The sequence below is a fragment of the Podarcis pityusensis genome (genome assembly GCF_964106645.2).
Source record: "Podarcis pityusensis genome assembly, chromosome: 8".
NCBI classification, from domain to species: domain Eukaryota; kingdom Metazoa; phylum Chordata; class Lepidosauria; order Squamata; family Lacertidae; genus Podarcis; species Podarcis pityusensis.
Window position 1 is genome coordinate 5,565,491 of NC_138033.1, and position 26,934 is coordinate 5,592,424.

Here is a 26,934-nt window from a genome sequence, read left to right on the forward strand (position 1 = left end):
ACAAATAAACATCCATGTAGAAAAATGTAATAACGAGGATTTTCATTGGAGTTTCTTTCCACTAAATAGTGCCATTCACCATTCTAATACTCTTGATAAAAACTCAGCCACCCTTGCAGTTACTTCCGGGTTAATGTCAGATATTTCCATTGCGCTGCACTGTTAGACTACCCAATAAAGGGGATAGCACATGTTTGCGTAGCTGGTTGTACAATGGACAGTAGAAAAGAATATGTTCTGTGTCTGGCACATTCAAACAACATCCGCAATGTCTGTTGTTTCTGGGGATGTTTAAATATTTTGGTGGTTGATTGTGATAATAAGATTAGCTTACTCTTCTATATTCTGATCTTGTTAAAAAAATTTTTTTTAACCTTTCATCTCAGGAGTGGCCACATGCTGACACACCAAAAAACGAAGCCGTTTATTTGCATAGAACAAGGTTGCAATAAGAGTTACTCAGACCATCGGTCACTGCGCCGGCATTATGAAATGCACCACGGTTTGAGGTTGTTAAAGGATGAAGAAGCTTGTGAGGCCTCCCCACCCCTCCACGATTCACGTGTGCAGGTGGGATCTAGTGGCATGAGAACTGCAGAGAGGCTGGCTGTTCACCCTGAATCCCAGGCCCCTAATAATTCCCTCCTGCCCCACAGAGACCTGTTGAGGTGTCTTGTAAGTAGCTTAGTCAGCCAGAAGCTCCCGCCTGCTTCTTCAACCTCTGTGGGACAGCCCGAGTCTGATTCTAGGGGATCCCAGCAGCCTTGCGCCTCTGTCTGCGGTCAGATTTCTTGTGTGCCAACAAGCACTTCAGTGCTCACAGACGCCACCAGTGACAAAGTGACGAAGGAGCTTTACCCTTGTCAAAAGAACGCCGCCTCTTCCAGTGTGTACACCATCATAAACCCTGGGAGTTTATCTGTACTTGGACCAGCAGAAAACATTGCAAACTTGCCAGACAGGCAGCCACATTCAGAACCTCAGTTTCCATTAGAAACCACAGCCCTGGAGTATTGGTCGAACAGTGGCGTGCCTCGTTTTCCATTATTCAGAGGCCAGAAAATTCCTGCCACCTCTCACCAGTCAAGTGGCAACTTCCAGTGGGTCAGAAATGTGCCACCAACCTACACCCAAAGCAAAGGAAACGGTGTTTATCTTGCTCAGATGCCACCTGCTGCGGGTCAGGATGCTTCCCAAGGCGTCGTGGGACCCTCCCATGCTTTTGACTCCCTGTCGCAAAACTTTGAGCGCCCAGATGTTTTATCGTTCACTCCAGCCCTCTTAAAGTCACAGGGGGAGATCCCTGGAGAGCCGAATCTCAGTGGCTTTGAAGAGTCTTTCAGGCCAGCAACAAGGCTTCCAGATCCTATGAAGCACGGTGTGCTGCAGAAGGGTGAAGCCACACCGCTGTTCAGGCAGCTCTTAATGAAATCCCAGGAATCCTCTGTGAATCAGGATCAGCTCCAAGTCCAGGGTCGCCTGTTCCAAAGGATCACCAAATCTCAGCACATTGTGTCCCACACGCAGCTGTTGGCTCCGTTGCAACTGGCAGCTGCAGAGACTGAGCAGGTGGTAGCGAAACCACTTCAGAGTGTGTTTCCGCAGCAGGCAGGTTTGGTTCATCCAGTTCCTGAGCCCGCTGAAAGCGAAGGGTCCCCCTTGCGCGTAAAAAACGCCTTGTCCCAGTTTCAGAAGGACTTCTCGTTGGGCAGTGAGAAAGAAGGGCAACAGCCAGCTTCTCCTCCACAGTCCTTTCAGCTACTTGCCGTGCCTTCTGCAAGCACAGGCAGCATTTCCCATCCCAAGCACACCAGGACCTTGAAAAGATGCCTGGAGCTCAAAGACTTCTCTAGCCCTAGCCAGTCTGTAACATATGAAAACACCCCAGGAAACCACACATACGGGAAGCCGAGGCAGCTGGAGAATGGCTCTCCCGTACTGAGGAAGAAAGAGAAGAGTAAGGCTTGCGTCAAAGAACCAGGCTGCAAAGGGCATTCTCGCAGTGGCAGACCTCGCCGGAAGGAGAAGCTGAAGTTTGACACAGCTCCCATGGCTTCTCCCAGTCAAGTGGCCATGGCTTCCTTTTCTTTGCCTAGCACCTCATTTGATAGTGGGGCCAGAGAGAAACCAAAGCTGACCATTTTCAACAGAATTCAGGCATGTTCAAACCGTAACATGTTCATGTTTTCTTTCTTTACGTGTTTACAGTATTGGTGGGGTCAGATAGCACCTTTCTCTAACGTTTATGTCAAGGCAGCTGTTAGTGTGCCTATAGCTGTGTTTCCCAAACTTGGGTCTCCAGCTGTTTTTGGAATACAACTCCCATCATCCTTAGCTAGCAGGACAGGGATGATGAGAATTGTAGTCCAAAAATACTGCTGCAGACCCAAGTTTGGGAAATACTGGTCTCTAGCTTCTGGGAACTTGGAGGGGACTTAACAAAATTATTCAGATAGTGTGAGCTGTTAGCCAGTAACTGATTTTATTTATTTTAGCAGAAGCCATTGTTGGAATTAAGCAAGGTCTAATAGGTGATTATCTTTGGCTTTGCTCACAGAGTGAACTCAGTATAAGTGCCAAGGCACTGGCAAAGAGGCCTTGGATCCCCTTTCTTCAGCAAGAGTGACAAGCAGAAGCAGACTTGTCCCTGCATATGTCTCATCTGCTCATTCCCACTGGCCTTAAGTTGATGTGTGCATGGGAGTGAGTTGGTGAGTACATAAGTGGAAAATTCTACCAAAGCTGCTGTTCTTCCTGCAAGAAGTGGGTTAAACAGCCCTTTTCCTATGGCCAGTTTGGGAGGAAATGGCTGAGGTGCATAATGAAAATGTGCGTGGGGGTGAGGGATGGTTCTAAAATTTAGGAAAAAGTGATGCCTCTGGGCACTGTTGGGCTCTCAGACTGCTAGCTCCCCATGTCTTGGTTACCCCTTTCCTCCCCAGCTGTGATCTCTGAAAATTGCCCACTCTCCCTGTATGACATGTTAGCAAGAGGAAGAAGTTCTCATTGAGCCTGGTGTGATCATCCCCCCTCCCTCACTGTTAATTGTAGTGCAGTGGGGCTATTTTCAAAGAGATCCTGGCTCCAAAGAGAGGGGTAAAACCTCCCCACCTACTGTGGTTCGGATCAAAATGAGGGCTGGGGGATGCTAACAAATTTTAAAACCCTGATGCAATTGGCAGTGGTGCATTTTGTGCAACGTGTAGTTAGGCCCTTAGTAAAGAAGAGAGAAAAAGTAGACAAGAAAGGTTTTATGATTCCAAAAGCCTGAGGGCATCTGAGTAATGTTGAGCTCTCTCTCTGATCTGGAGATGTTTTATCTTTAAAAATATATAAATGTACTTAACTTTTTTTAACACAGGGTGGAAATATCTACAGCTTTACTAATGCAGTGAGGGAAGAGCAATTTCCCTTTGGTTGGTAAGTAGGGCATGGTTATGTTGGAGAAATTTCAAAGGGATTCCTAGATAGGCAGTATCCCTCCCAGAAACCCAAAAGAAGAGTATGCAGGCTAAAAGTAAAAAGAGACCTTTATTGAAGTTCTAATGCGCATAGGGACAACCTCAAAAATAAGGAGACTGCAAAGAACCACATCCAAAGTAATGTTTCTTTTTTTTTTTTTTATAAATATTTATTGGGTTTTACAATAGAAATAGACGTAATAAACAGTGTAACATATATCTTAACATAATTTCACATTTTCTTTGGACTTCCTCACATCTCCCGCTCCCACTTTCATCGTTGTAACATTTTATCAGCAATTTATTATCTTATTTGCATTCTTATATCCCATCTGTATATTTATAATCTTATAATTCTCAAAAAAAAAAAAAATTCATATTTTCTCAATTTCACTTATTATCTTAAATCATCTAGTTTAGTGGTGCTCAATTATTTGTGATCTAGCATCCTGATTAGCATTCACTCAAATTGCAATGTTTTTGTAAATAGTTCTTAAATTTCTTCCAATCCTCCTCCATCCTCTCTTCTCCCAGGTCACGGATTCTGCCAGTCATCTCAGCTAGTTCCATATAGTCTATCAGTTGCATCTGCCATTCTTCCAGTGTGGGTAGATCTTGAGTTTTCCAGTACTTTGCAAGAAGTATCCTTGCCGCTGTTGTTGCATACCTGAAAAATGTCCAATCCTTCTTTACCACCCCTTGGCCGACAATACCCAAAAGAAAGGCCTCTGGTTTCTTAGTGAAGGTATACTTAAATACCTTTTTCAGTTCATTATAAATCATTTCCCAGAACGCCTTCACTTTAGGGCAAGTCCACCAGAGATGGAAGAATGTTCATTCGGTCTCTTTACATTTCCAACACTTATTATCAGACAGGTGGTAAATTTTAGCAAGTTTGACTGGGGTCATGTACCATCTATATATCATTTTCATTACATTTTCTTTCAAAGCATTACATGCAGTGAATTTCAATCCAGTACTCCACAGCCTTTCCCAGTCCTCAAACATGATATTATACCCAATGTCCTGTGCCCACCTTATCATAGCCGATTTGACCATTTCATCTTGTGTATTCCATTTTAACAGCAAGTTATACATCCTTGAAAGTACCTTAGTCTTTGGTTCTAACAATTCTGTTTCTAGTTTCGATTTCTCCACCTGGAACCCTAGTTTCTTATCATTTTTAAAAACTTCTTTAATCTGAGCGTAGTGTAACCAGTCTCGCACTTTATCTTTCATTTTCTCCAAACTCTGCAATTTCCAATTGTCTCCATCTTTTTCTAATATTTCCCAATATTTAGGCCATTTGGCCTCCATATTGGGTCTTTTTCGGGCCTTAGCTTCCAAAGGTGAAAGCCACCTTGGAGTTTTGTTTTCCAACAAGTCTTTATATTTTGTCCAGACATTAAACAGTGATTTTCTGACAATATGGTTCTTAAAGGCCTTATTTGCTTTAACCTTGTCATACCATAAGTATGCATGCCATCCAAAAGCATTGTTAAACCCTTCCAAATCCAACACGTCAGTGTCTTCAAGAAGTAGCCAATCTTTTAGCCAGCAGAACGCTGCGGCCTCATAATACAACTTTAAATCTGGCAGGGCAAAGCCCCCTCTTTCTTTCGCATCGGTTAATATCTTAAACTTAATTCTGGGCTTTTTGCCCTGCCAGACGAACTTAGAAATATCTCTTTGCCACTTCTGAAAGCACTCCGTCTTGTCCAAAACCTGAAGTGTTTGAAACAAAAACAACATCTTTGGCAATACATTCATCTTAATAGCAGCAATTCGGCCTAACAAAGAAAGTTTCAATTTTGACCAACTATCTAAGTCTCTCTTAATTTCTGCCCAGCATTTTTCATAGTTATCCTTAAATAGACTTAGGTTTTTTGATGTTATGTTTACCCCTCCAAAGTAATGTTTCTTATACACTTCCAGATTACACACATGATTTCTATTCACTATTAAAAGGATTACAGCAATCTTAGTAGTTGCAACCCAATGTCATCATCCTGAACCAATCAAAATCTTTTAGCTTGTCAGATCGGCCCTCATCAGAGTATCATGTTGGTTACATGTAATCATTTTTCAATGTCTTTATCAAGACTTTGACTACTTTTCCTATTCATTAAATGTATCCCAAGATCCTCTTTCATCTATCTACAAAACAATTCAATATTAATCACAGTTGCCATGCCTAGCTAATTCTCTTTTAATGCATGCAATGGCGGCCATGCATTCTAACAGTTTATTCTTTTCAGTGTTCTGGAACAAACATTTGCTACATACAGTACCAGACACCAGAGTTCAAATCCCCGCATTTTCCACATTTCCGCTTGTCTCATGCCTAGGAAGAATGGGTCCAGGACATTTTCCATTTGGCCCTCGGCTTTCCCCAGGAAAACCCGCTCTATACTGCTGAATCAGAACAAACGTCAATCCGCAGAAAACCCAATTGACGTTTGCTCCTGTTCAGCATTAAAGAGCGAGTTGCTCTAGGGGAAAGCAGCGGTACAAGCGGACGTTTGGACGAGCCCTTAGTCATGAAGCTCATGGGGTGAGTTGCAGTTTCTCAGCCTGACCTACATCGTAGGGTTTTGAGGATAAAATGAGGAGGTGGAGAACTCTGTATGTCACCCTGAGCTGCTTCGAGGAAAGGTGAGCGAGAAATGGAAAAAATAAACTTGACATAGAGGAATATCCAAAAATGGATTTGATTTTGGGAAAGCGAAGTGGGGAAGCCTATGCTCTCCCCAGGACACAAGTCTCACTGACCCTGCTCTGCACCCTCGTCCAGTGTTTTTGCCTGGCTTGAATGTGCCTTTTAACTTGGATAATGCTATTTGTTTGCCATATGAGAGTGTGTGGAAACTGTATAAAGGTAAAATTTACATTCTGTGCCCTGCATGCTTTCCCCTCTGCACCTGCTTACCACAGGACTGGCCTTTTGATTGGTTGTTCACGAAGGAACATGGCCCTCAAGGTGAAAAAGCCCCCCCCCCCCCCGACCTAGAGGCGAGCTGAAAGTCATTAAATCAGTCTTTGCCAATCTGGTTACCTCGGGAAGTTTTGGAGGTTGTCCAAAACACATGGAGGGCACCAGGTTGGCAAATTCCACATTAACCAAACACTTCCTGGGAGGGATGTTTCAAAATCAGCTTGTGGTAATGTCCCAAGGCTCTGGTGGTTCAAAGAAAGTAAGTGCAAAATTTGGCTGGGCTGCTGTAAGTCCCTAAGCAGCTCTCTGGATCAGAGCCATTATCTCTGCGGTGGCACTAGAAATTGTTACTTATGTATGATATCCCAGTGGAGTTTACTTCACTAGTTAGCACAGTTTGCTGCTAAATGAACTGTAGAAACACTTTTCCCAGGAAGACATAAAACAGGCTCTGAAGCAGGAAATGTAAATGTGAATGTAATACAGTTATGGGGGTAAATTACAATCTGGAAATTCAGGCTTCATAATACTACGTTTTTCCCCATCCCTTTTTGCTTCATTTTCTGCCATCAGTAGTAAGACTGGGGGAGCTCCTGGAGACAGGAGTGAGCATGGAAATGGCTTTGTTTGTACAACCTGCAGTCAGCTGTTTTATACTGAGAGGGGCCTGAACAGCCATATGTGTTTCTATAGTGAACAATGGCAGTCTCCAGGGAAGGAAAAACAACAGGTAAAAGAGAAATTGAGCTCTGGTAAATGCATATTTGTCACTATTAATATTAGCCACTTATAAAACAAGCAAAAGTTTAACACTCTGGATGAATTGTTTGAATTCTCGGCAGTAGCCATAAAGCTCATGAGGTGGCCATGGGCAATTTCTCATCTTAAAGCCTAACCCATTTTACAAGGGGCCGTTGTAGATGTAATCCTAACTTACTAGTAGCTGTGCAGGAAGGAATAGCATAGCTGTATGACTAAGAGATGGTTGCACGTTGCATCTTCAACCCCCCCCCCCCAAATTTTTAAGGCTTATTTTTTTCAAAAATTGCAAAACAATAACGGGGGTTTCAAGTTAATAAATAGTGCACCCCTGTCTTTAGAGCAGTTAAGGGACATAGTGGACCACTTTGCATGTTGAAATGTTGACTTAATCCAGAATATTTATGACCTTTATGTGTGCTCATGCACACACACCCATTTTTTGTGACTGGGAAAGCAAACCACGAAGCTGCAGCTATCCATAGCTCCCTAACGAGGTGTGAACTGGAAACTATGGAATAACAGGTTATGTGTTGGTGCACAGAGACTGTTCATATGCTGACTTACCAAGCTTAGATTTAATGGCCATTGGCACCAACTTTAACTGTGATAACGATTAAGGTTTTTGTTTCATTAGGATTAGAAATCATGGTTTAATGTAGGTCTGGGCTGATGAGTGAGAATGTTCCCACAGCCACAGAGGTTGTTGTGATATGATAGATGGTCCACCGGGCAGCATCTAGGTGCATTTGAATTCCTTTCTCACCTCGAAATACATGCTTTTTGTTCCTTAAACCAGCTGTAATTATATGCAGTGGTCTTCTGATGTTACTTGGTTTCTGGTTTTCCTTTTTCCATTCGGTAATAAGATAATTCTCAGCTCCATTTGGGGGTTTGTGTGTCTTGACAGATTTCCTGAAGGGATGCAAAGTGTCTCTGCATACACATCTGTGCCCCTGATGCTTGGATCCTTGCATTGTCTGCCCATCATAATTTTACATTTATATAGAAAATGTGCACCCCACCTTTCCACTTATGGGTGTCCAGGGTGCTTAACAATATAAATGAAAAAGGCAATCCATAACATTAATAATGATGGGGATTTTGCTAGTCGTGATAATAATGCTGGCTTACCTTAAAGGGCAGTTATAAGGATTACCAAAATAATGTATGTGTAATGTTTGAATTCTGAAAAGCACTACATAAATGCTAGCAACCATTCCTGTTAATACACAGCACAATTCTGTGCATGTTTACTCAGGAAAGCGTGCATGGGATTGTATCATTTTAGTGCAATCCTGCACATGTCTGCTCAGAAAAGAAGTAAGTCTCCCTGACTTTCATAGGATATCACTACCTAGTAATAGGTAAAGGTTTGCAGCTTTAGAAGCTTAAAAAAAGGAATGCAAAAAACATATATATTTCATTAGCTACTCTTGTTTCTATATCATTTTTCAAATACAAACAAACCTGGAAGTTGTTAGTGTCTGCTGCAAGGGCTTTCAAAAGGGTAGAAACTGAAATAAAACAAAACCAAAAGCTAGCCGCAGTATTGTCTTCTGTATACTTGTTGCTAGAATGCACATTTCTTTTTATATTTCCTTTCCCTTAAGGCATATGAGGCAGAGCATTTGCAACCTCAGAAACTGTCCTTCAAGGCATCAGGGGATGGAGATACTCCTCCTGAAACCAAAAGGCCTTCGGAAGATGTAGCAGTAGCACCTCTTGTAATCCCTGTTTCGGTACCTGTAACGGCTGCAAACCTTCAGCAAGAGAGCAAAGTGGGTGGTGATTTGCAGTGTTAACTTCAGATCAATACAGAGAAGATGAGCCGACTGTTTGGGATCTAACTGATAGAGAGTTCCGGTGGGGTTTCATACTTAGCCTAGCAATTTGTGCAAAGATCCACCCTATGCAGGGTGATAGGAAAGGGATCTGCACTGCTGGAAACCTAGAAGAAGAAATTTAAAATAATTTTTATTTCATAGTTAGCCAAAATAGTTTTAAATATTTTTCAGTGTTTGCGATGGACGTTTGGACTTTCTTGACTCTTCAGGGCAGGGATGTTGCCTTCCAGATGTTGTTGGATTATAGCTCACATCATCCTTGACAGTTGGTGGCTGGGGCTCATGGGAGTTGGAGTCCACTAGAACTTGAAGGCACCAGGTTCCCTGCAGAGCTCCATAGTTTTAGACAGCATCACAGGCATCTTTCTTTGAGCATATCTTAAACTATCTTAATAGCCATTTCCTTCCATTACTTATTTTGTTTATATTCCATATTTCTTCCATGAGGAAACTCAAGACAGCACCAGTAGTGTTTCTAGGCATCTCTTCACTCGGTCATGGTCCCCATGCACCTTTAGACCATAGCCCTGGAACCATTTATATAGTGCTTTTAGAGTGTTTAAAGCTCTTTACTAACATTACTTTGTTAAAACAACAAAGAGTTACGGCACCATAAAGACTTAACTCATTTATTAAGGCATATGCTTTCATGGATCATAGTCCATTTCATCAGATACACGAAGTGTTTCATATACACATGGCTTGAGGGGAGACTTATAAACAGTGAGGCCACAATGAAATGAAATGCAGAAAAGTACAGAGAATATTACATGATGAACAGTGGCCATTCACAAAAAAAGTTCCTGATAATGCATACATCCTGGCATTAAAAAACGTGTTGCAATTTAAAAAAAGAGATACTTTGCCCCAGTCTTGAACTCAGTATAATACTCCGTGCATCTGGTGAAGTAGATGGTAGTTCACAAAAGTGTGTGCAGTAATACATAGTCTTTAAGGTGCCGCAAGACTTGTTTGTTTCTATTGCGTAACTGGAAGGTACCTTGGTACAAGCCCTTAACGCCACCTGCAAGGCAGGTCAGTATTATTACCATCCCTGTATTTGCAGATTTTGTGTGTTGGGACTGAGGCTGAAAGAGTGTGGCTTGCCCGAAACAGAGTTGCCAGCAACATGCAGATTTATAGTTCAATCTCTCTGCATCTGTACCACACCAGGACTCTGAAAACTGAGATCTCTCCTAACGCTCCATTCTCAATATTAGTCCTGTAATTGGCAGCAATAGGTAGGGGGAAGAAATGGTTGCTGTGGCCGTTCGAGAAAATGTACTTGAAAGTTTGCCTGGCAACAGTTGAGGCTGAAAATGCTGCCATTTGGCCAACATGATTGTGACATCACTGTTCCCTCAGCGACGACTTACTCATCCCGAGATGGGTTCTCACGTCTTGAATCCTGGCAGACCCCAGAATCTTGTCAGGCCCTCCTCCATTGTCTCCTGAGGCCGGCAGATGCGAACTGTCAACTGTGTGTGCCACTAGAGCATGGTCTACCTCTTCCTCTGCTTCCAGTCCAACTGGAAGGAAAGGAAGAAGGTGGAGAAGCGTGGGGGTGGGGAAGGAAGAGAAAGGCAGGCAGCTTACCTAGCTGTGCACAGATGGAAGGTCATCTACAGACAACTGCAACCTCTCCCCACATACCGTAGCATTCAAGGATTCCAAGGCAGATGATGCCTCCTGTACAAAAGCGGGAGAGAGGTAGAAATTATTATCTACGACCATGGGAGTCCGCCTCATAGAGTCAGGCCATTGCATTCCAAGCGCTACCTAGAAATGCCAGGGATTGAATTTGGGACTTTTAATATATACTCCCAACACAGAAACAGCCCTCCAAAATTCAGGCACCACCCAAGTCTGTTTCGTGCCTCTTTTGTGCCTAACTGAAGCACCCTAGGATGAACATCGCCCCCCCCCATCTATGTCGGGATTGAGCCAGCAAGTAAAAGGACATTCAGTTCACTTACCACCACCCTCCACCCCACTGTTCAGAAACAACACTCCTGTTCCCCTCTCCAGCTGCAACAAGAGACCATTAAGACCCCAAAGACATCAGACTGCACACATTAAATGGTCTCTCAGATTCCGCAATCCTGCTGTCCAGTTCACCTCCAACCCAAGAAGTCCTGATGAATGGAGGTAGGGGAAGAAGGTGGTTTCTTATTTCCTCCCCCACACAGGTACACTCAAAAGGATGAGCCCCTCATCTTCCATTCATGTAAAGACTGCAGTTTCCTAGGCCTGACAAGATTTTGGGGCTTGCCATTATTACCTGGAATGAGAATGAAAACGCAGCCCACTAGCTAAAGACTCATAATCAGAAACAGGAGGAGCAACAGTGATGTCATAATCCTTATTATCCACCAACAAGGCTGCATTTTCAGGCTCCAGGATTGCAGTTTTGAGCTGCCTTAAAAATACTTAAAAGTAATGGGAACTATTAACAGCTACAGCAGTGGTTCTTTTCTGCATAGCTGGACCAAATAACACACATGCAGATATGTGACATTTTGGGGAAATCCCCAATGTGGTGGTGGGGGCTACAGATATTTTAAATGCCCACTACAAACTACAATTCCCAGGATTCTCTGGGGGACATCATAACAATGTTATAAAAGCTAATATGAGTCTGTAGTGTAGATACTTTACTTGGTAGGATAACCTCAAGCGGGTGGTCTCAAATTAGTTAGCCATAGGGGAGGAGGCAGCTTATTAGGACAGGGTTCTTGTGGGAAACACCCAGTACTGCACACTTAAGGATCCAGGGCCATGCAGGGCATGAGGTTTTTTTCCCAGGTAGTAATATCAAATCACATGGGCTGTATATTTCATCTTAGGTTGAGGAGAAGGAAAGCCAGGATGATAAGGATTTCCAAGAAGGCATGCAAAAGAAGAGGAAGAGGCGATCTCGTCCGAAATCTCTTTTCATCCCACCTCCTCCACCTGTCCTCATTGAGATACAGCCTGGCACTGGAGGATGCTTTCAGAGTAACCTCCGTTCGCCTGTCTTCCTCATGGACCACCTCATCCAAGGCTTAGTCCAGTGCTCCCCTTATACGCCACCTCCGATGCTCTCTCCCATTCGTGAGGGGTCAGGGCTGTATTTCAACACACTCTGTTCTTCCTCTACAAATGCTGCTTCTACCAAGATGTACACCTCTGTTCTAGGTATTTAAAACAACCATCTTTCTATGACTGAATATACAAAGCAGTATTGTACTGAGTGAGGCCGCTCATTCATCTGGCCTAATGCTGTCTAATCTGACTGGCAGCAGCTTCCTGCAATCTTCACTGTGTTTATTGTTAACATCATTATTATGATTATTATTATGATTATCATTATTACTATTTTGCAATTTTAGATGGAATGGACGGAGCCCTTTTGTTCTCTCTTGTGAAAGATACCACCAAAATCAGCATAGAACCGTAAGTGAGGGAATGATGACAATGGTAAACAAATCCAGTAATATCTTGTACTATGTTCTTTCTCATAGATTTGTAGCTGGGCACATGTAAGAATGTTGTGAGTCATTCCAAGATTCTTACACCCTATGTTTTCTACCCACATCATCGCTGCTTGGCCATTTCAGATCTCATTCGCTTTAATTTAAGAACAAACACTCCCTGCATCCCAGACTGCTTTTTGTGCAGCTGTTAGGTGATTACCATCTGCTTTCATTACTTGTGCTTTGTTTACATTTTGACACTGAAAAGCAATTACTCCCTTACAGGATGGAGGAGGGTATTCTTGTGTCATTAAAGTAATCAGCACTCTGGTTATCTCTTGGCCTGTTCCAAACAAGCAATTAATACCCTCTGGGAGGAAAACCACAAAAACTTCCAGCAGATAACGTCCAGAATTAAGTCACCGCAGCCTGCAAAACACATGGCTATTAAGAGGAGTGTTAAATTTGCCAAAAAAAGGAATCTATAAACGGCTGCAGTTCCAGGAGAACCCAAGTACAGGGATCCCTCACAGAAGCCATTCCAAATCTTAAAAACCTTAAGATGTGAACTGACCTTTGAAGCAGAGTAATGAAATACTAGGCCGGGTTTTGCAGTACAGGCACTAAGTCATGAGAACATCCTTCAGATCCATTTTAAATTTAGGAAGACTTCCTCTTTGTTTAAAAGTTAATCGGGCCCTTAAAATAGTGTTGCTGTCGGGTTTCTGTAGTAGTTCAGTGCTACTTCATCTGTATGACAAAACAAATATTTCATCCGCTGAAGTCTCATAAGGCTCACATGAACTAAATCCTTTAGTTATAATTAAATAGACAGGATTGGAAGAACACTGCCAACGTCTTAGACAAAATTAGAATCAGAACAGATTGAAACCAGGATATTCACTGTTTTCTTTAAACTTTACCTCTCCTCTCTGTTCAGGACCAAACTAGACAATATGTTAAATTTGTGTCGTGTATAAAGTGTCTTGTTTTTACTTTTAAAAGAGCCCTGTGGAGGAGGCTATTGGGCTCAGTGGAAGTATCTGGTGGTGGGATAACAACTTGGTGGAAGTGGGGGTACAGATTTTTACCAGGATCATGACACAGAGGAAAGGGTTTAACCCTACCTGTATGCTATGATCCCAATTCTGATCAGGGCCTATCTGTTGTTGTTTTTTGTAAAGTAAACATGCATGCATGCATGTACTTAATGACTCATCTAGCTTGGCCCTTGGTGAAATCCAGTATGATAGTTGTTCATTTTCTGTTAGTATTTTTAGGCTTAACCTGTAGGAGATTAAGCATTTTAATCATTTTGCATTACTGTTTCGATGCATATCATGATTTTGCCGGATAATGGCAGATGTAGGCCAAAGTGCAGATACCCTTTTGCTGGCTTTGTTCTGTATAAGGCCAGACTTGTAAACGACCCTTCTCTCTTTCCAGCTATGTGTGCATTTGATGTCCCGCACAGGTGTGTTCTGTAAACTTTTAAAAAGACCACTCCTTTATTTGCAATGCTTTAGAAAGGGGACCCACCAGCGGTTTTAGCCATTGAGACATACAATTTATTGCAGGTCCAAGGGCAAAGAGGTAATTCTGTTAAGATTGGCTAGGGTTCCCCTTGAGTTTGTTGCTTTGCAATAAACTGACAGTGGTGGAGAGGTGTAGTTTAAATATAGCACTGAAGTAGAATAACTTTTGAACATGGAGCATCTTCTGACTAAAGTCGGTTGGAATGACCTTTCAGCCATGCAGCAAAAAAAAAAAAAGCAAAACCCAGCCCCCCTCCCCCCCCCAAGTAATCCAAATGGTTCATGTTTTGCTAGTGCCCTAAGACCAAGGTTCAGTTTTATGAACCTAGAGAAGCTTCTCAAACAAAGGTCTTGAGCAAATAAAAATACTTTAAACAACTGCTTGTAACTTCTCAGGGTGGAAAGGCTATAGGTTTTTGTTCAAACAGTGTCTCTGCTGGAAGGTAAACTTTAACATGCCTGCCTCTTCATGCATGTAAAGATTGAGATTAACAAAGCCCTAATCATTAATTCTGTTTTTTAAAAATGCAGTGGTGCCTCGCAAGACGAAATTAATTTGTTCCGCAAGTTTTTTCTTCTTGCGAGTTTTTCGTCTTGCGATGCACGGTTTCCCATAGGAATGCATTGAAAATCAATTAATGCGTTCCTAGGGAAACCGCCTTCAGACCAGGTCCGGGGACAGTCTGTCCCCCAACCTCTTCTGAAGGCTGGGGGGGGGGGGGGACAAGGGCTTTTCTTCCCACCCCCAGCCTTCAGAAGGCTGTTCTCTGAATCTCAGAAGCCAGAACAGCAAGAGGGATCGCTGCGCAGTGAAAGCAGCAATCCCTCTTGCTGTTCTGGCTTCTGGAATAGCTGTGCAGCCTGCATTCACTCCATAAGACGCACACACATTTCCCCTTACTTTTTAGAAGGGGAAAAAGTGAGTCTTATAGAGCAAAAAATACAGTATATGTTATTCAGCATTTTTCGTAAAAATCATGTCTCAAAGCACCTACACCAGGTGGAGCGTTTCTGCTGCACCCTGTCCCCCACAACACTTGACTTTCATTACACCCAAGGGTTGCTTTACTACAGCATAGCAAGGTTTACTGGTTCATGTTTGTTTTCGTTGCCACATTCACCGTCCAAAATGCTGTATAGAATATGGTCATGAGACAGGATTCCTCCCAGAGAACCTAGGGTGGGATTGAATGAGGTTAACTGGTAAGCTGATAGCACAGAAGAGGTAAGGCTTATGTAGCAAGAGTGGCTTTGTCAGAAATAGCAGCAGGTTTTTGGATTAAAGGTGGAGGAGGTGAATGGGGTGGTAGAGGGAACAGGGAGGCCGTTTCTGGCACAAGAAGCAACGTGGAGGAAGGGGAGCAAAGGAAAGCTCAGCAGTAGATGAGCCTGAATGCCAGGTAGCTTGCCATGCTGGAGTACTGTTAACAAGATTGGGTTAACGTGCCTGTGGGTTAAATGTACCCAGTAACAAGATAAATCCGTAACAGGATTAGCCTCTGATTAGTCAAAGTGAGTTTTGTGTAGGTCTTGCTGGAGCAAGTATGGAAAATGGCAGGTTCCCTCTGCCTGGCATCAGAGGCAGCTGTCTCATGCTTGTGTAGATAATGGGGTACCTTCCCTTTTAACATACTACATTTTTGAAAAGCAGGGGGAGGGCACCCTTAAGAAACCGCTCTGCCTCATCATTTGTGTTTCTTGATATTTCTTCCCTTACACTTTTCACTTCTGCAAATTCATCTCCTTTGTTCCCTTCCAGTCCTTGTGCCGGCTGTTCCTAGATTCCTACTGCCACCCTTCCCTTTCCCCTCCATTCAACCAACTCCTCCCTATATTACTATTTATGTGCCCAAACTTCATTTATTTTAGGTGTCCAGGTAAGGTTCCACTATCCATCTGACTCTTTTAATCACCCACCCTTCACCTTTGCCTTGTCCTCCTAGGGTCTAAACTGTAAGACATTTGTCCCTTCTGTCCATCACTTGTAAAGTGTTGAATAACAGTAATAAAATTGTCCCAACAAACTTGGGGTAAGTGCAGAAGTGCTTTTGTTTCTGTTACTGATCCCGAGAGATTGTGTACTTTTAAGCCTCATGGACCATCTATTCGTGTGGAAATAGCAACTTTGAAACTTCCCCTCTTTATCTTCCATGTTTGGCCTAATTTTAATTTTACCATCTCTTGCTTGTTTATTGTTTCTCTTCCCTCAAAAGCCTTCACATTCTCTCCCCCTCCCTTTTTCCCCCTTTACCTCATCCGTCATTTCAGGCACATCAACATTGGAAGTCGTTTCCAAGCAGAGATACCTGATCTTCAAGACAGATCATCCTTAGAAAATTGTGAGCATCCAGCCTCACTAGTGTGGAAGCCGTGGGGAGATATCACAACCAACAAAGAAACACAGAAAAGAGGTGTGCAAAAATGGGGTGGCGGCGGAGTTTTCCCACCTGAGGCTAACCCTCCCCAATTATACTTCATTTGTCTCTTCTTCTGTTCCGTTGCATTTTAATTACTCTTGTGCAGACATTTGTTCATGCTTTTAAAAAAATCTCACTTGCAGTAACAGATCTGTTAAAATTGGCCTGCTCCAGTGCGATGCCAGGGGGAGGAACCAACCTAGAACTAGCTGTGCACTGCCTGCATGAAGCCCAAGGAAACATTCTGGTAAGATGCAATAAATTCACACTGGGCAAAACGCACCGGGTCTTAAGAACATAAGCATAAATTACCCTGCTGGTTCAAGCCAGTGGCTCATCTAGTCCAGCATCCTGTTCTCACTAGGTGCCCCTATGGAAAGCTAATAATAATAATAATAATAATAATAATAATAATAATAATTTATTATTTATTCCCCAGCCACTCTGGGCGGCTTCCAACAGAACACTAAAATACAATAACCTATTAAACATTAAAAGCTTCCCTAAACAGGGCTGCCTTCAGATGTCTTCTAAAAGTTTGGTAGTTATTTTTCTCTTTGACATCTGGTGGGAGGGCGTTCCACAGGGCAGGTGCCACTACCGAGAAGGCTCTCTGCCTGGTTCCCTGTAACTTGGCTTCTCGTAGCGAGGGAACCATCAGAAGGCCCTCGGCGCTGGACCTCAGTGTCCGGGCAGAACGATGGAGGTGAGGACCTGAGCACATCTGCCCGCATCTGATTCCCAGCAGCCAACGTTCAGTTCATTCATAAAATCATTACCATTCTACCTCCAGCAGCGGAGGTAGAACATGGCCATTGATAGCCTTATCTTCCATGACTTGGTCTAATCTTTTAAAGCAATCTAAGCATGTGGCCACCGCTACATCTTGTGAGAGCTGCTTTGTCGGGCTGTTGAAAATCTCAGGTTCCTTGTTTTGAAGGCTTTTGCAATTTCGGGGTTGTAGGCTTTAGCCAAATGTTTGGTTTAATTTATATTGGGAGTGCCCCTAGCTGAATGGCACGGTGCATGTTTTGTGTGTGGAAGGTTCCACGCTCAATGCCTGGTGTCTCCAGTTAAAAGTTTGAAGGAGCTGGTGTCGTGAAAGACCTCAGAGAGCCAGTGCTAGTCAACATAGGCAAGACTCTAACCTGGGTGGATAAACAAATAGCTGGATCTGGTAAAAGCAGCTTCCAATGTTAAGGAATATTGACAGAATCTATTAAATCTGGGTTTTTTGGGTGCGGGGAGAGCAGTGGCTCAGTTAAATGCAAATACACTTCAGTGGAGTAATCTGTTAATGGACTAAAGTACAGTGGTACCTTGGGTTAAGTACTTAATTCGTTCCGGAGGTCCGTACTTAACCTGAAACTGTTCTTAACCTGAAGCACCACTTTAGCTAATGGGGTCTCCTGCTGCCGCCACACCACTGGAGCACAATTTCTGTTCTCATCCTGAAGCAAAGTTCTTAACCCAAGGTACTATTTCTGGTTTAGCGGAGTCTGTAACCTGAAGCATATGTAATCTGAAGCATATGTAACCTGAGGTACCACTGTATAGTCCTTTTTGACAGGCCTAGTTTGCTTTGCCTCCGTGAAACAGTATGTTGGTTTAATATTGGTGATGAGCCAGTGCGCGGCCACTTGATGCCATGCACAGCATACTACTGGCCAACACACATCCGCTGTATATTGATGCACAAACTGCAGAATCCATACTGCAGACTCATTGACATTGGGGGGGGGGGGTGGCGGAGAAAATGAGCACAGGATGGCTCGCCCCCTCCGTATTGTGCAGCCTTGTAGCAGTGGAAACAGATGCACTCAGGCAACACTAAGAAAAAATATTTTCCAAGTGTTTGTGCAGAAACAGCGCCGCCTTGGGCAGCTGCCAGATGTCAACTGATAGGGAGACTGGACTCATTAATTGCAGTTAATAGGAGTCTGTCTCTTTCTCTCCCTCGTGGACTTCTACCAGTTCCCTTACTTGTTTCTACTTGGAGGGAGTTATGACAGCTTTCTCTAAAACAATTACAGGACGCGCTGGAGATGCTGTTACTCCAAGGACCACAGAAGCCTCCCTTTCATCCTCTTGCTAACTATCATTACTCAGGTAAAAGCAAATTGCCTACATTAGGGTATAACCATTGCTTCCATGAAACCCATAAGTATTTAGCAAGATGCCATAGCGGCTGCGTTCACGCTGCACGGTTTGTGGCTTACCATGCACGAGTTGATCACGCCCACTTTGCTTCTCTCCAGTAGCGCTGGGGGGAAACAAACCATGATCCCTGGTTTAGCATTGCTTCAGAATTCTGCACAGAAGATTTTAAAACACTTGGATTGCATTTAATGCAATTCTGAACCTCGTAGTTCTCAAGCAGAGTACTGCTCCAATTGTCCTTTGGGAAAGAATATAAGTGTCTAATGAAATGCAAATGCATGTTCATTGCCCAAAAAATGGTGCAGAATATCATTCAAGTGCTATTGGCTGACCTCTCCTCACAGTGACTCTTAGCATGTGGGGCCACATAGTGGCATGCAGTGGGAGAAGCATTCTAGCATGTGGAAGAAAATAATGCTCACTACTGCCTCCCAGTGTTGGAGCACTGTTCTATCTGAGCAGTTCACATTATGTCAGCACATTATTAAAATAGCTTTTGTGTGGTGGTGATGAGCCCCATATTGAAACTTCGTAGAAAACAAAGATGTTAATTAAGGACACCAGAAGTTCTGTACTGCCAAAATTTCTAGTAATTTTTTTTTTAATGGAGGAAAATTGAAGGTTGTGATCTTAACATTAACTGTAAGCATGCAGCAAAATTAAGTATAGCCAAATACATCCCCTCCAAAGCTTTATGATTTCATAGTTTAGGTTTGAAAAATAGCAGAAATGTTGAAGCTAACATCAGAATTGGAGAATTGAGCCTTATTTGTCCATTGCTGGATGAGAAATATCGTTAACATGCTCTCACCCTTGGTTTTTAATATTATGAAAATAATGTGAGCTGTATTAATCTCGGCAATGAATTTTAAATGCTAATTATAAACAGACCAGAGGTCCTGAAGAGTTTTCCAAACACATCGATAAACTCATTATCATGCAGGTTTCCCAGTGCAGGGAGAGTAGGCAGAAGAGGGGCAATAAAGTTTTTAATTTTGTGAGAGCAATGGACCATTAAGCAGACTGCCTGTCTCCTGTTTCTTGTTGCACTTCCAGGTTCACATCTGTGGACTCCTGCGGAGAAGCAGTTGTTCAAGAAGGCTTTTGGCTTGCACAAAAAGGATTTTTACCTCATACAGAAGAAGGTAGGGCCTTCAGTTGGCAGTGGAGCCATCTTTCGGGCTGCTTCATCTCACAAAACAAAGTGTCTCCCCTCCAATATTTAATCTGAAGGTTATCCAATAGTGTTTGGGTTTTTTAAAATCCTATTTTAGAAACTTTTGTTGGCATTTAAAGCCCCTGATTATGTGGTCATTTGTATTATAGCATCTTGGGATTATTTTGCGCAGAGAAGTTCCCTGCTCACAAATTGACTGAGGCTGAATCTAATCCCAGATCCACAGGAACAGAATGAAGAGAAAATGAAAACAACATATATGCTGTATATTTAATATTGCATCAGTTGCTCCTTTGTTCACTTTGAATTTTTCTCCCTCTTCCCCCCTTCCCCCCATCCTTTTCAATAGATACAAACTAAGACTGTTTCCCAGTGTGTTGAATACTACTATAGCTGGAAAAAAATACTAAAATTTGACACCAGTCGAGCACAGTTAGTAGAAAAGAGGCCCAAGAGAGAGCAGGATGAGGTAGAAATGGATGAAGAAAAGGTATATAAGAGATTGATGGGGATCTGGCAGAGGTTTGACTGACTGATTTAAAGCTGTGCCCTTTACCTTTCCCTCCCTGCTTTAGGAAAGGTAACATTCACCGCAGCAAAAACTCCTGGGGACAACGGCTTTTCCTTACCAGCTTCCTCACGCATCTGTTGAAATAGATGCTTCTCTACGAAAGCTCATGCGGCAATAAATGTATTGGTATTTAAGGTGTCCTGGGACTCTGTTGTTTTTACTACGAAAGACTAACGTGTCTGGCTCTTTTTAAGGGCGTGAGAAGAAGCTCGGTTTCCATAGCTATAGATGCCCTCAGTATCATTTATGTGCCCTTTACTTTTTTTAAATGGTGGGGGTGGAGTTCTGATGGGGGCAGTGACATATATCGGGCAGGTGAACCTATCACAGCTCAGCACAGAATCGCTGCACCCTTTGCATTGGCTACCATTTGATCTTGTGTCTCTTTTAAAATCGGTCTTTTGATCAGCACCATCACACTCTTTTTGCTATAATTAAAAAAAAAAAGTGAAATACCTCTTAAATGAAATAGCATTTTAGCATTATAACACTATGTTTAAAACAGTGCTGAAAAACCAAAATCTCTTTTCTGGTCACTGCCATTGTCACAGGAGTGACCAGAAAGGTGTTTTGTTTTGAATCGCTATTTTATTAGCAGCTTTGCATTACAGCACAAATAACCTTTTTTTAAAGAAAACACTTTAACAAAATGGAAAACGGAAACTTTTCCAGCTAACTTTAACTACCTTGTTAACATGGCGATGACTAGAAAGGGTTCTTTTTCTTTCCCCGTTAAAATAAAATGCATCATTGTGCATTCATTCAAACATTTATACCTTGCTCTTCAGATGGAAAAGCTCCCAGAGCGGTTTACAAATCAGTAAAATTAACACCATCTCTGCCAGATTAGGCAAAATTTTAGCTAAACACTTTGGAGCTGGGTAGGAGCAGTAAACCATCTTGCAATAATTTTTCATTTATACTTATTGATGGAGATACAGATATTTTAGGACGCCTGTAATCTCTACTTGAAGGATCATTTTGACATTTCATTTTAAATTCATTACCTTTGCTACCTTCTTAAGAGAGCAATATCTGATATTTTTGACACTGATTTTGAAATATTGCTTCCTTGACGTTAAGTTTTTCAAATACTGTGAAGTCCATATTGATAGTTTCCTTCTCTGTGATGTTTAAATCAGGTTACTTCTAACTTGGAAATACCAGTACCCTATAGGGGAGTTAGAATTCATTCCCCCCCCCCTTTCATTTCAGTTTCTTATTTTTGTGTCCTGCCTTGGGATCCCTTTGTGAAGAAAGGCAAGTTAGAAATACCTGAAAATAAACAACGCTCTTTCATTTAGGTGGTATTTCACTAATATATATATATAAAAATATTGCTGGAAAAGACTAATTAAAATGGCACCTATTGTAAAGGTTATTTAACGGTGAAGGTGCACTGAGCTTCAAGCGACTGCTGGGTTAAATTGCACCTCATTCCCTGCCCATTGCATTTATGTCCTGCCCCCTGTTGTGAACAGAACAAAATGGGATGTACATACAGAAGAAGGCGTAGTATCCCCAATATTGTGGGAGGTGCACTGCAATTCTACTTGTGGCTTTTATCGGAAAAGCAGCAATTGGATATCGCTAGGAGCCACCCACCTAGAGGCCGCTCTAGGCTGGCCCATCCATTCCGGAAGGCGTGTAAGAACTGCTGTGTTGGTTTAAACTGGACTCTGCAGCCTCTTTGTAGATGCAGCTTGTGCATTTTCTCAGAAGGGCTGAGGATTTGATTTTATCCTGAAAACAGCAGCTGAGGTTCTCAGGAATCCAAATCCCTCGCCAGTTCCACATTCCATATAGAATTGGGTATAGGTGCAATTATGAAAGGTGCCTACTTCAAGCCCTGGTGAGAATTCATTGTACCACTGGATATGTAAAAAATGATTCTTCACAACTTTCGATAAAGAAACGAAGCACATTTGAATCCTCGCCCCAAAATAAACTGGATGAAGGGGCAAAGCAGACATGATAGTCAATCACATGAATGTCGCTTACATAATTCATTTTCTTTAGTAAATATCAGCAGTGTTGAGGGATTTTGCCCTTGGCTGTGGTCTGTGTCTGAGCTGGAGGAGCTGGAACTGATGAGGTCCTTAACCAGGGCAAAGAGTTAAAGATCTCCATCCCCATGCTGTTGCTATTTGTTTCAATAAAAACAAGCACTTGGCAGCCATTATGTGATTAACTTCATCCCCCTCCCTTTAACCCTTCGTCTAGCTTGCTATGGGAGCGAATGGAGTTCTGGTCCACATCTTGCCTCTGAATGTTCTGCATCTCCTGAATACTACATTCCTTTCAGTGTGGTTCAGATCTGATACCATCTCAAAATGCTAAAGTGCCACCAAGTGTCGCCAGCCACATTGGAAAGATAATGAATTTATCTTCAGATTCTTTATTGGGCTTTGCCAGAGACTTAATAATAGTGTGAGAAGGAAAATTACTTCTGTGTAAAACACCAATGTTTCATGACTTGCAGATAGCGTGCAGCCCAAAGAAACGGCACTGCCACCTGCCTAAACAGGAGAATAAGCTAAAACCAAGGAATTACAAAAAATCAGCACAGAGCACTTTCAGTCCAGCCAGCAGCCAGAAAGAAACTTTAGATAGGCCCAGAAGCACAGGCAGTCAGGGTGTGTTCCCGTGTAAAGAATGTACAAGGTAACAATTCAACGTTTTGGTTTCTTGTGCCATTTTTAAAAAATAAGTCCACTTGGTGCTTAGCCATAAATTTGTCCCCAGCCCCCTTCCCTTTTTATAGTTGGTTTACTATGGCACTTTGGGCAGGGTTCACGCCGATCGCCATCCTTTGTGCCCATCGCTGAGCGAGAAAGAAAACCCCACCCTTTGTCAGGGGGGAGACCATATTCTTCCTCTTGCACCGAAACCGGGATTATGCGTGCGTCACTCTCGCATTGCTGTAGCATCTCACCTGAGTACTGAAAAACCCTGGCCTTTATCTCCCGTTTACATCTAGAGTGTTTGACAAGATAAAAAGCCGGAATGCTCACATGAAGCGCCATCGGCTGCAGGACCAGATGGAACCGATGATAAAGATTAAGTGGCCCATGAAGCATCTGAAAAATGAGCCAGAGAAGCAAGAAAGGAACTCGGATGTTGATTTCCTCCAGTGGTAACTGGGAAGGCGCAGTTTCAGGGTGAGATTGCTGGTCAACTAGAAAGTGCCAGTGAAACCAGCTAGGATTTGAGTTTTATAGCACCTGTTCACTTGAGCGGGTTGAAATTAGGTTCTGTACGCAATAGCCTCTTTATGCTACTGGGAGCATAGGAACTGATTTTTAAAATAAAATAAAAATACTCATAAATAGCTTCTAGCTTGAACTCAGATGAACTAGAAGTAGCAAATAAGTGCTCCGTTGTACTTTCAAATGGCCTTTCATTTGTGGCTATTGCGGGGCAGAATTTGATGGTATGGATGGCACAGGGCTGCTATCCAAAGACAGCCCACCTGCTTTTCTGACCTTCCATAATGTCTGGTAGCGAAATTCAGCATGTGATTGGACATCACCCTGTGTGTCTCCTCAACACCTGTGGAGGCAGCCAGTGACAAGAGAGAGGGAGCAGAGAAATCCTGAGTGTTGGTATTACATCATGTGATGCGTTTCACAAGATGGGGCAGAGGAGGAGGAGAACATGCGGGGGAATCCTTCTTGTGGCAATGGTAATCCTTGTGTAGGATGGGCTCGTAGGATACCATTCGTGATTGCATTTTTGGGAGCAGCCCTGTGCCAGCCATGACGTCTAGTGAAAGGCAGGATGTGCTAGGTGTTGACTTAAGCACCATTTAAACTTCAGCTGGGGTCGGGTTTGACAAAAATAAAAAGCAGGATTATGGCATTCAGTTGACTCATGCTTAAATTTACCATAGAAAAGGAGGTGTGTGAGTTAACTGAGTCTGCATTAAATTCCAATTAGCCACAGTTGTAAGGATCCTATACAGCTGCCAATAACTGTAAAATAGCTTTTGCTCAATTACAGGGATGCTTATTCGTGCTTTTGTTCAATTACAGAATGAACGCCCTCGTCGTTCTGCTGAAATGTTATGAGTAACCCCCGTTCTCCCGCTCCCTCTCTTCCAGGGTTCTGTTGTTTTTTTGGAGGACGGACGGAGTAGGCCAATCAATGAGAAATCACCATTGTATTTAGTATCTTTTTTGTGATTGATGTTCACACGACTGCTTTTTGATTCACGCTGTAGTACCACATTGATCTGCGTTATTGTTATTTTGTATGCACTCACAGTGTTGCTTAATTAAATTGGGTTCCACAACTGAAGTTGTAAAGTCGTCCTGGATTCTTACACCAGAGGATAAACATCCAGACTCGTGTGGAGGGAAGGGGGCAACAGCCATCACAGTTGCAGGTGGGACTCAAACTACAGGCCTTCTAGGAGCTGTGCTGGACTGCGGTATACTGAACCACTCCCGCTCTCTGGAAACCATAGACTTACTTGGGCCCAAGTAATTAAAATAGCACTTTCCCTTATTCAACTGCAGGAAAACTGGCTGGGTTAGGGTTTCTGTGTGTATTTCCCTTTTGTCAGTAAGTAGCAGTGTGTTCAAGAAAGAATTTGTGCATCTAGCTTGGGTCTCCAGCCGTTTTTGAACTACAATTCCCATCATCCCTGACCACTGGTCCTGCTAGCTAGGGATAATGGGAGTTGTAGTCCAGAAACATTTTGCCCAGCCCTTGCAAGTTTCATGCTTCAGCCAGTCTCTGCAAGAAGACGCAGTACTCCTTCAGTGAGCAGCAGTCAGTTTTGGCAGTGACCTGTGTAACTAATCACTGCCAGTTGGGCCCGATTTGTGTTACATGAAAAGCACTTTCTTGCGATGGGGGTCCACGCAGGGCCAACATGGATGTTGCTTCTTCCCTAGAGAAGGTGCAAGAGGAAGGTACAACCTGCCTTTTATGGAGTCTGATGAGACTAAATTGCCATCGAGTTTAATCTCAGACTGCACGGTGGGGCAATACATCCATCACCCCCCCACCCCCCAGCTACACAGTCCAAATTAGGAAGAGAGAGGGTGTACTGTACTGCAGAAAACAAATTCCTTCAGGTGAGTTTCCCTCAAAAAGTCCAAACTACTATAGGAGAGGCAGGATGTTTCCTTGCTACTTCCCCTCACACACATCCTGTGCTGCGGTAGGAAACGAGCTGGGCAGAGGTGAACCCAGATCTTCATTCAATACAAGTTATAGTTAAACATGCAAGGAGTTGTTTTGCATCAGCTGCTGCAAACTCACCCATAGGGTTTCCGCAGTGATAGTCCCTTCTGCAGCTGCATATTCTAACTTGATGCTGCAGTTATCAAGTACTTATAATAATAATAATTTATTATTTGTACCCCGCCCATCTGGCTGGGTTTCCCCAGCCACTCTGGGTGGCTTCCACAGAGACCAAAAATACACTAAAATGTCACACATTAAAAACTTCCCTGAACAGGACTGCCTTAAGATGTCTTCTGAATTTCAGGTAGTTGTTTATCTCTTTGACATCTGAAGGGAGGGCGTTCCACAGGACGGGTGCCACTACCGAGAAGGCCCTCTGTCTGGTTCCCTGTAACCTCACTTCTCACAATGAGAGAACCGCCAGAAGGCCCTCGGAGCTGGACCTCAGCGTCTGGGCTGAATGATGGGGGTGGAGACGCTCCTTCAGGTATATAGGACCGAGGCCTGACATACTTGTGGAAAAGGTGTTAAAACTTAGCAGCTAGAAGATAACTTAAGTCAGAATTGTAGTCACTTAGGGCCAGGTGTGGGAAATCTTTTGCTTCCAAATGATGTTGAAACGACAGTTCCCTTCATGCCTGGCCATTGACTGCTTTCTGGGACTGATGAGCCTTACTTCAACAGCAGCTGGAGGGTCAGAGGTTCCCCACACTCGAGATTTATTTATTTTATATACTGCTTGATTGCAGAAAGAAACCACAAAGCGGTTTAGTGTGCCTATGTCCACACTAGTGTATTCATGCATATGTGAGCGTGAATCTACACATGAGCACTTTCCAATTGTATACTTCTGAATCTAAATGTTTCCTGTGATAATAGTTTCAATGTGCATTGGCTCCTCCCCACAATTAGGACTTCCCCACCCACCCTAATTTTTGGAAATCTGAGGTCTGTTGTGGAATATGTATTTTTTACCTGTAGCACATAAAAATAGATACTCTTTTTTAAAAAAGGATATTTTTTGAAATACAGTGGTACCTCGGGTTACATACGCTTCAGGTTACAGACTCTGCTAACCCAGAAATAGTGCTTCAGGTTAAGAACTTTGCTTCAGCATGAGAAGAGAAATCGTGCTCTGGCGGTGCGGTGGCAGCGGGAGGCCCCATTAGCTAAAGTGGTGCTTCAGGTTAAGAACAGCTTCAGGTTAAGAATGGACCTCCGGAACGAATTAACTACTTAACCCGAGGTACCACTGTACAAGCTTTCTGAGATACCAGATTTGCACAAAAGAGCAGTTCAAAATAAATCAATATTTATATGTGCTTGTTCTAAGGATTTGGAGTTGGTCACAACCTCCTGCAAATGCAGGAATCTCAAACTAAAGTATGAAAGGCTGATGCATCCATTTTCCTTTCCCACCT

The 26,934-nt window shown here is 43.0% G+C and overlaps 1 protein-coding gene across 1 annotated transcript in view; it reads left to right on the plus strand.

Moving 5' to 3' along the window:
* The window catches only part of ZNF541 (zinc finger protein 541), a 36,979-nt gene extending 12,363 nt beyond the window's left edge, over positions 1-24,616 (plus strand). The window contains exons 5-18 of the mRNA XM_081019545.1: positions 387-2,157; positions 3,362-3,420; positions 6,970-7,126; positions 8,769-8,936; positions 11,849-12,179; positions 12,374-12,437; positions 16,261-16,403; positions 16,553-16,656; positions 18,443-18,518; positions 19,626-19,714; positions 20,096-20,236; positions 22,800-22,981; positions 23,298-23,478; positions 24,421-24,616. Coding sequence (XP_080875671.1) covers positions 387-2,157; positions 3,362-3,420; positions 6,970-7,126; positions 8,769-8,936; positions 11,849-12,179; positions 12,374-12,437; positions 16,261-16,403; positions 16,553-16,656; positions 18,443-18,518; positions 19,626-19,714; positions 20,096-20,236; positions 22,800-22,981; positions 23,298-23,457 — 3,445 coding nt within the window. The 3' untranslated portion in view covers positions 23,458-23,478; positions 24,421-24,616. The remainder of the gene's footprint in view (positions 1-386; positions 2,158-3,361; positions 3,421-6,969; positions 7,127-8,768; positions 8,937-11,848; positions 12,180-12,373; positions 12,438-16,260; positions 16,404-16,552; positions 16,657-18,442; positions 18,519-19,625; positions 19,715-20,095; positions 20,237-22,799; positions 22,982-23,297; positions 23,479-24,420) is intronic.
* Positions 24,617-26,934: the final 2,318 nt, after the last annotated feature.